Genomic DNA, 10,223 nt, shown 5'->3' with positions numbered 1-10,223 from the left:
GGAGGGGAAGGGAGGGAAAGGAGGAAAGAGGGAGGACATCCTTACAGTAACTCAGAGGGTAGATGCAATTCTGACGCTGTTCCTGATGGAAAGAGGTCGAAAGGGAGACTCAGATTAAGCAGTTCCTCCAAGATCCAGGAACTAGCAAGTGGCAGAATCAGAGAGAGCTTTCAAGAGACAGAATCAGAATTCAAATCCACATTGTCTCCTACACACAGAGAACATTTTAAATGAAGAACTCTGCAAGAGCTCCCATGAGGTAATATTCCGGTCCTGCTCCTTGGATGGCACAAAGCGACAGAAAATGCACGAGCCGTGTGTGGCCGAGCGCCGGCCTGGGAGAAGGGGTGACCTGAAGCCCACACTTAGCAAGAAGGCTCAGAGCCTCTTAGCTTTGTGTGGAAAGCAAGCTAATTGCTGTGAGTGCCAAATGACAGTCAGACAGGAGAAAGGGACTCAGGAGTACGAGACAGGCCAGAAGTTTATCCTGCCATCATCGAAGGCGGATGGAAAATGGAGAACGTTTACCTATTGATTTCACTATACGGAAGTCAATCATTTTTTTCCTCAGATTTAACCCCCAAATATATTTTCAGTTTTTAAAATACAGACTGCTATCAAAGTAAACAGCAAGTCATTCTGTGTGGTGGGACAGTCACTCGACACACCCGGCTGTCACCGATAATGGCCTAACTCCTGTCTGCTTGTTAGATTCTGGGAGTCTTGGTGGAGGGGATTGATTGATCTGCAGCTTGAGTTTCTGTGACTTTATCACTAGGGAGCAAAACAGAAAGAATCGGCGCAATGGAAATGCATGTCTTGGTTAGGATTTTCCTGTGACATCTCGAGCCAAGGCTTCCCCGCTGAAGTTGGCATGGTTCCCGGCAGAGGAAATGAACACTCACCCGTGATCCTCTGAAACAAACAGGCTCCTGTTTAAATCCTGGCTGTGATATTGAGAAGGCTTAGGCCTCAGCCTGCTGAGCTCTCTGTCCACTGGGTGACAGTGTTGATCCATTGGAAAGAAATGGGCCTTGTTCCTGAGCCAAAAACTTCCAGGCCCCTAAAAGGGAAGCCTGCAGGCAGATGGTGTGGAGCTGGGTGGACGCAAGCTCGGCTTTGGTTCTTGCAACGAGGCTGAGTGGATCAGTGTTTTACCTTTCAGTGGGAAGTGTGGGGGAGGAGCCTCTGTCTACAGTAAACGAACCTCCATTTTTCTAATAGTTTAACGAGGGCCGGAAGCTCGCAAAGAGCCCTGTGGAAGCTGAGCCGACAATCCTTGGCAGCTGTCACTCTTGGTCAGGGAGGATTTATTCTCCAGGCCTGCATGTGTCTGCTAGGTCATTCATCACCCAGGGCTCTGAGGAGGAGCGTGACTGTCATTAGGAAATGCGGTCATACTGCCAGATCACAGTTAACATCGTCCTGTCTCTTCTGGATTGATCCCTGTCTCTGAGGCGGAAGCACACCCCAGTGGGACATATTGGGAAGCCCCTGACTCAGGTGACTGTGGAAATGGTGGAAGTGTGCTGTGAAGGAGGGGATCGCAGTGCCAGGCAGGCCCCATGTCAAGGAAATGAGGTGACTTGCTTCAGGGAGCTTTTGAAAAGGCCTGTAGGGGCTGCTGTTTGCTCTCCCCTCCACTTCCTTCTCCCCAACACGGAGTGGAAAGAATCATAATTCATAGCACACCGACACATTACCGTGCTTGGTGAGTGACAGCATTTACGCTGGTGCTGCAGCTTTTGAATCAGGTTGAAAGGCTAGAATAGAATGCGCAAGAAAAAAGTGTACCCCCAAACCATTTTAGGCCATAAAACATTCTCTTTAATGTCATTTGGTCCAATCTATTTGTGCTAACCTACATGTTTATAATTTAATACATTTAGTAAATTTTTTTTTGTTTGGTTGTTTTTTGTTTTGTTTTTTCAAGATAGGGCTTCAGGGAGAAGTTCAAACAAAAGATCTGGACACAAGTGACAGAAAAGATAAATTTAGGGACCAATTAGGGGTTAGAGAAGTTGAAGAATGAAACGTGAGGTTTCTTGGAACACTGGTGGATGCAACATTCTAGCTATTCAGGGTGAAGAAGGGAAGGTTGACTTGGCCCAGGAGTTTGAGACCAGCCTGGGCAAAACAGACTCAATGAAGAAAGAGGAGGATAAGGACGGAAGGAAGGAAGGAAGGAAGGAAGGAAGGAAGGAAGGAAGGAAGGAAGGAAGGAAGGAAGGAAGGAGAGGAGGAGAGAAAAAAGAGGAAGAGGAGAAGGTAGAGAAGGAGGAGGAGGAGGAGGAAGGAGCAGCAACTGCTGCCAAAATTAATTATTTCAAGGTTGGTTAGTGGTGGGTAATACAATCTCTTGGTGATAATATTTATGACACCAAGAATGGAAGTCAACAGTCTTTGGAGCCATTAAAACAACACTTCCTGTATCACCAGAACGTTCCTTGCCATTCTTAGGAAACAGTCTGAGGAGCTCAGTTTCTTTTTTTTTTTTTCTTTTTTTTTTTTTTTAAAGATTTATTTATTATATATACAACTTTCTGCCTCCATTTATACCCACACACCAGAGGAGGGCACCAGATCACTTTACAGATGGTTTGGAGCCACCATGTGGTTGCTGGGAATTGAACTCAGGACCTCTGGAAGAGCAGACAGTGCTCTTAACCACTGAGCCATCTCTCCAGCCCAGGAGCTCAGTTTCTTAAGATACGTTATTTACATTTGAGCTAACATAAATACATACTTTATGGTACCTTGAGTGTAAATAACCAATCTTTTTTTTTCCCCAAATCAAATATTCACTAGCTCAGATTGTTTAGCAGCAAGCAGTGGCTTCAACAATAGGTCGCATGTACTGTTGAACTGAGGGACTACAGGGTTTTAGAATTTCGTTTCACCACAACCCAGTGAGAAACAAGTTGGGGGAGGAAGGAAAGACAGAACACAAATAGGGAAAATGGTCCTTTTGATCCAGACCTGAATCCGGCTCCTGGGGATGTCAAAGTACTTAAGAGGACGTTCCTAGGTGAGCTCTTTCCTGGATTCTGGCATCGGTCAGTGCTGGGCACTGGTCCTCTGAGAACTGTCCACTTGCTCACTCTGATGCACAGACCCACTGACTTCTCTTTCCATGGGTGACACCCAGTGTTCTATCTCAGTTCAGACCTCCTCATTTGTGCTCGGGACCATACACCTAAGTGCCTAGTGGACCTCTCTCCTCTTGGAGGGGCTGTAAGCAAGCCCTTTAAAGATAACACGTCCAAAGCCTAAGTCGACCTGGACTACAAAATAAGGACAGTTGTAAAAGATGAGATGAGGCCAAATCTTGCAAAGCCTGTACATCAAGAGAAGGAAGAAGGGAGAGAGGGGTCAAACTGGAAGATGAGAAACAGGGGAGAAACATGGGCTTGATCTGGGGGCAGTGAGGGGTACTGAAGGGTTTTAAACATATAGCAACCTAAGCATATACCTGTGCGTTAGGAAGATCGCTATTGGTGCGATGCAGCCATGGGTTAGAGAAACACAAAGCTGTAGGAGAGTTAGGAGATGAGGAAGGACGGCTGCACCAGGTGTGTAGAAAGGCTGTGCTTGGGCCAGAACGTTGACAGCCAAGGTAATGCTCTACAGGAAGCCACTGAGACCGGTCAGAGCCCTAGGGAAATTCCAGAGCACACAGTCCAGGCTACTTGGTCGCCTGCTCTAAGCAAACTGTCTTCTCTCACATTAAACATCCTTTATTTCTTCTCTCACAAAGTCTGTGCGGTGAGTGCCTTCTTCAGTAAAGGGATGCGGTCAGTAACGAGAGACAAAAACCACCTAGACTCCTGGAGAAGATACCCAAAGCACAGAACACAGCCTGTGAGAAAACAGGTCAGGGAGTGAACAATCCCTTCATTAAAAACAAAACCAAGGGAGGACAAGAGACAGTGGTAAAGGTGACCGAAGATGACCCAGGATGCTGCTTCCAAGGTTTTGGGTTTGTTTCCTTTTGCAATGAGTTTCCTGGACTGGGAAGATGGCCCAGGCAGCAAAGTGCTTGCAATGCAAGCCTGAGAACCCCAGTTCAGTCCCCAGAATTTGCATATAATAAGCAGGGTACGGGGTGTGCTTGTAGATCAGATCTTGCTGGGTCAGCCATCTCAGTAAGTCTGTGCTCTTTGTGAGCCTATAAAGAGATAAGATTTGATTGGCCTAAATACAGACCAGTGTGCAAATGCTATAAAAAGCCACATGTAGCCTTGTGTGCACATCCGCATTCCATAGTAGACCGTGGAAGGAAAGGCGCAGCTCCAAATGGTTTTGGAAGCTTGATTCTACTTCTATACAATAACATAGAAGTCTGGGTGATACTGGAAAAGGTACTGAAAGGGAATCAGGTTTCATTCTTTTGAGTATTTTTTTCTACTGTTTCTTGCTTGGTATTATAGGGAGTGTCTAGGAACTCGAGAAAACGAGACAAAGGGTGGAAAGAAACCTTGCAAATGTAATAGGCTTAAAAGCTAAACGGTAACTCACTCTCAACAGCTTACCCAGTAAGAGCCCTGAAAGGCGAGTTCTAGCACTGGGGTGCAGCTCAGCAGCATAAACGTGGGGTGCATGTTTAGCCAGCCTAAGATGCTGGGTTCAGTCATCAGCATTCCCTGAGCCCACCAGAGCAGGACACAGGCACAGGCGCTTACAGCTCTCTTATTGACTGTGCATATGTGTTGGGCATGTTTGTGCAGTTGCTTATTGTGTGCATGCGCCTGAAATGGAAGCCAGAGGACAGCCTCGGGCGTGATTCCTTAGGCACTGTCCACGCCTCCCCCTTGAATGCTTCTTCTATTGGCCAGGAACACACTAAGTAGCCTAGAATAGCTTCCTTCCTCCGCCTCCTCAGCTCTGGAACTATAAGCACACACCACCATGCCTGGTTTTTTGGGCTCTGACTTTATAGCAAGCACAAAACCCCTAGAAACAGCTGCATTGAGCCAATCTGGTTTGACCCCCCCAGGAATAAAGATGTGGGTCCTGCTTGATGAAGAGGAATATCCAGCAAAGCTGTACCCAGAAATTCCTCTGACCAGATTGAAAAAAGGGGAGCAGGAAAGAGGGCAAGAGAAAGCCAGAGAGGCCTTTACTTGGGGCATTATTTTCTGAGCCCTGTGCCATCAACTCGTTTTCCCCCTTAAATAAGAGTATTTTATTTTGGGTATTAAAAAGGTTAACAATAGTTGTGATGAGAAGCTGATAAACTGGGGTTACCTGACTCGGGGTGCAAGCAGAAGCCATGCACAGATAATGGACACACTCTGTCCTTGAAGGCCAGGGTGCCACATGAGTTACTAATGATTACTGGTTAGGCAGGCTTTTCTGCTTGGATAACTTCCAGTAGAAACAACCTACTCTACACGATCAGGTGTGCACACAGCATAGATCTACCAGATCTAACTGTCCAGAACGTATACATTGCCCAATTTAGGTCTTCCTTCTGAACTTACGCTCATGCATGTATCAGTCTGCCCTATTCAACATTCCCACCTGCGGGTTGAGAAACATTTGTCACCTAACCAATCCCAAACCGGTGCCTGGTATCTACACCAATTCATCTTGCTGCCCTACCTCAATAATGATGACTGGACGCACAGGACCAAACCCTTGGGGTCGACTAGACTTCTTTCTCACCTGTACTCATGAAGTTGGCTGTAGTGATATTTTGTTGTGTTTTAACAAATGAAGCTTGCCTAAAGATCAGGGTGCAGAGCTAAGCCACTAGAGGCCAGGCGGTGGTGGCGCACCCCCTTAATCTCTGTACTTGGGAATCCCATGCCTTTAATCCCAGCACTAGGGAGGTGGAGACAGCAGTGATATGGCTGGGCAGAGAAGACTCTAAGGCGGGAGGAGAGGAGCTCAGTGCAGTCGGAAGCAGTCAGTCAGGGCACAGTCTGAGAAGGTGGCCTGAGGATTTGGTAGAGATAAAAGGCTTCTCTAGTGGCTGGCTGCTCTGCTTCTCTGATGTCTCAGCTTTCACTCCCTCATATCTGACTCTGAGTTTTTATTAGGAACGATTAGAAAATGGTGGGAAGAGTAAGAGTGAGTGACAGAGTATGCAAGAGATGTAAGACTCTGGTCAGACCCTGAATCACATGATCTGAAGGTCTTTATTGTTTCCCTGGTCTAACGTCTCTCTGCATGATTATCAAGATATGTTGGCAGGAATCAGGCATAGCAGCATTGTTACTCATTTATCACTAGGCTCTAGGCAATAGCTTAACACACATTGGATGGAAAGCAGTCTTCAAAATAGAATGGAAGACCAAGACCCAAACCAAGTAAGAAGGAAGTGTTGTCAATTCATCACTTTTTAGAAATCACCATCCTTTTTTGTTTCTTCTTTAAGACAGGGTCCCACTGTGTATGGCTGTCCTGGAACTCTCTCTTTAGACCAGGCTGGCCTCGAACACACAGATATACACTTTCTCTTTATAAAGCATTTTAGATTCAAGGGGAGAAGTGCTGGCTAAACATCATCCTTGTCACCACTGAGAAGCAATGTTTGGTGTTTTAGGTCTTATAAAATATTCATATACATGTTCTCTGTTATAACTTTGCTATTGGTTATAATAATAATAATAATAATAATAATAATAATAATAATATAACCTATTATTAGCCACCTATATAGTTTCTCCTTCTAAGTTCAAGCAATATACATGCTTTCTGGTTAATAGGCAGGTATGAGTGTTAAAGAATAAGGCTAAAGACAAAGTATTTCAGGTCCAGGAACCACACAGAACTCCATTTCATCCTGTAATGGTCATGTAGATGGACCTAGGAAATAGATTCTTTTGTTGCGGAAATGATAAACCAGAAAATTCTATTTCCATAGAGGAAACCTTGTGTTAAAACACCCCTTCATGATGAAAAGATCATATACTCTAAAGGGAAAGGAATAACGTGGAGCCATATAATTTACAACTTCTAAGGCTTTCAGGCGCTTAGTGCTTGAAGCCATGAGGCATTCTTTGTTTTCAACACCATAAATTCTGTGCTATATATAATAAACTTTTAAAGTTTTAATTACTTTCTCCTCTTGCCACCCTTAAGAGGAATTATATCCTCCCAGTCTCTAAAAGTTATTTTCTGCGTCTCAAGTTTTAATTCTCTTACACCTTAGTGTGGAATGACAAGTTTGGCTTGACATTGAAAAGCCATAACTCTTCATTAATAGTTAGAGAAGAAGCTGGAGGGATGGCTCAGTGGTTAAGAGCACTTCAGGCTCTTGAAGAGGACTCAGATTCAGTTCCCAGCGCCTACATGGAGGCTCAAAACCGCTTGTAACTCCAGTCCCAGAGTATCTAACACCCTCTTCGACCTCTATAGCCTCTTGCACATATCTGGTGCACATAAATACACTCAGGCACATCTCCCTAAAACCAGGTAAGCAATGTTTGGAACGGAAGATGTTTTGAGAGGTCTAGTTTAATTTCCAAATCATTAATGTGCCTTTTTCTTAAAGACGAGTGGCTTGATATGGTTACACAATTTGCAGAGTTCTTGTTTTGTTTGTAATTTGAATCTACTGACTTCCACATGCCAGGGCTCTGTACTGTCTTAGTGGTTAGCTGTAAAATAAAACAAACACGTTATAATGCTTAAGGACACATATTCGTGTCTTTGAACTTAGCATACCGGTTGACCGTTTTGAATGATTGACACAACTATGGAGCCTGTGCTCCTAGCTTTAAACCTCAAACTCAGACTCTAAGGAATATGTATGCTGTTTTCTGTGGATGAACATGAATACTTTTAGGTTGAAGTTTTTCTTTCAAATTAATAGGACCACTCCTGGGCTTAAATTCTGAAAGCATTTTATTAAATTTTTCCAGATGTACATCCGAGGAAAGTTACTCTTTGCCAACTTTATTTTCAATGGTTACAGTACATCTGCTACTGACCTTCAAAAGCAAATTGTGAAGACCAGAGAGGATTATCACATGGGCTATTTCCTACCCAGCGACTTCAGGATACGGTAGAGTAACTACACATATCTTAGGTCATCTTGCACTTTCTAAAAACAAATGTTATTATTTTGTGTGTATGGATGTTTTGCCTGCAGCTGTGTCTGTGTACCATGTGCATTCCTGCAGCTGGAAGAGGGCATCAGATGCCCCTGGAACTCGAGTTCTAGAAGACTGGGAGCTGCCATGCAGGCGCTGGGGACAAAGCTGGATCCTCTGGATCAGTCAGAGCCTTAACCACTGAGTCATGTCTTGGGGCCCAGTGAGATCTAGTTTGTTTATTTGTCTTTTTGTTTTTTTCAAGACAGGGTTTCTCTGTGTAGCCCTGGCTGCCCTGGAACTAGCTCTGCAGATCAGGCTGAACTTGAACTCACAGAGATCAGCCTGCCTCTGCCTCCTAAGTGCTGGGATTAAAGGTGTGCGCCACCACCGCCCATTTTCATTACACACTTTTAGCCAGCAAATCTCAGACAAGACCATGTTTCAAACCTTGCTTTTTTGAGTACTTTTTCTCCTTGACCAAACATTTTCTGGAGAAAAGTAGTTGATATTTTTAAAAGGCCAAGAAAGACCACTTTCTCATTATCCATCGTTTTATTTACATAGCCATTCTAAGGAATATTCCAAGGCAAGGTCTGAACCGTCGGATACTAACTCCCTCCCTGATGCTGGCAGGCCTTCTCAGTCAGGAGGGTGGCAGATACAACCTGCTGTAACCAGGAGGAATGGTGAAAATGGAAATTTTAAACGCAAGCTAGGCACAGTGGTGGTGTACACCTGTAATCCTAGCAGTGAGAAGAAGGCTAAGGTAGGAGGGCGGCTGGGACTTTGATGCCAGAACTGGGTTACAGAGGCAAACAATGTCTCAACAACAAACACACACAACAACCAACCACCCACACAAACAAAAACACCCTGAGCAAACAAAAAAAAAAACCCTACAATAATAACAAAAACCTGGATAATCTAAATTTAAGCAGCTGTTTTCACTCTGATAAATTATCACCAGGCATTTCACAAGCAAAAGTTAGGCTAATCACTCCAAGGATAGCCCAGACAATACTGTCTTTTCTCTTCTGTGTCAAGGATAGCCCAGACAATACTGTCTTTTCTATTCTGTGTCAAGCGCTGGGGAATCCTGTAAAGGAAGAGAGGCAGTGACAGGAGAGAGAAAGGACTTCCTCCTTCTAGTCATCGGTTGGTGTTGCAAACAGCAGGGAAGAAAAGAGACACACAACAATATACAAGGCATTTCAGATTTTATTAGAGGGGTTTTAGGCCTGGAACAGTTACACAGCATTTGCAAGCTTTTAAAAACAGTTGACAACAAATGGATGTGCTAGAACACAGACAGTGTCTGAAAGGAGACACCTGCACACAGCGACAGCAGCATCACTTATAGTACCCAAGGGGGAAGCCATGTCCACCAGCAGATGGATGCCCAACGACATGTGGTCAATGTGTAGATTATTCAGCCCTAAAGAAGGAATTCTGTCCCATGCTAAATAAGATGAACTGAGGTCACAACAGGAGACACAACAGGTGCCTGCCAAGGGCTGTGGGAAGGAGCAGGAGGAAGAGAAACCCTTATCTAAGTGATGGAAGAGTTTAAGATTTGCATGAGGAAAAGTTCTGGAAACACTTTATTAAAGGCACAGGCATTTCCTAAATTGAACATAAAAATGGCAATGGTAAAATTTTTGGTGTTTTATCCTAATTAAAAATAAACACCCCCCTCAAGATTTTATAACTTCAAGTCTTCAGTTAGGGTAGGAAATATAGAGTTCTAAGTTCTAATATATAAAGCATAAATAACTGTAAAACAAAACTAAAAAATATCTGAAAGAATATTTCCAAAGGCTATTTTGGGGGGGTTGGAGGGTGTCAGAGATAGGTCTCAGAGCCCTGCACTGCAGATGGTAGGCAGGCCAGCGCTCTACCACTGAGCAGACTTGAAAAGCTTTCTAAACAGCCAAACCTTGCCAAGAATGGTGGCACACATCTATAATCTCAGAAATCTAGAAGTGGAGGCAGGAGGATTGCCAGAAGTTCAAGGTCAGCTTGGTCTATACAAGTTCTAGGCCAGCCTGTGTTACAAAATGTGTTGAAAAACAAAACAGAAAAACAAAACATTTACCCAACAAAAACAATAGAACAGTCGGGTTTGGTGGCACATACTTACAAATACCAGAGCCTGGGGGTGAAAGCAGGACAGTCTGG

At 44.3% G+C, this 10,223-nt stretch overlaps 1 protein-coding gene across 1 annotated transcript in view; it reads left to right on the top strand.

Annotated features, from left to right (window-relative positions):
- LOC101981927 (uncharacterized protein C3orf20 homolog) overlaps window positions 1-8,018 on the top strand; it is a 33,935-nt gene extending 25,917 nt beyond the window's left edge. Inside the window, exon 10 of the mRNA XM_026784442.1 lies at window positions 7,872-8,018. Within this exon, the coding sequence (XP_026640243.1) occupies window positions 7,872-8,018 (147 nt within the window). The remainder of the gene's footprint in view (window positions 1-7,871) is intronic.
- The last annotated feature ends 2,205 nt before the right edge of the window (window positions 8,019-10,223 follow it).

The sequence above is a fragment of the Microtus ochrogaster genome, chromosome 24 (genome assembly GCF_000317375.1).
Source record: "Microtus ochrogaster isolate Prairie Vole_2 chromosome 24, MicOch1.0, whole genome shotgun sequence".
In the NCBI taxonomy this organism is placed as follows: domain Eukaryota; kingdom Metazoa; phylum Chordata; class Mammalia; order Rodentia; family Cricetidae; genus Microtus; species Microtus ochrogaster.
This window is presented reverse-complemented; position numbering and strand designations above follow the sequence as displayed.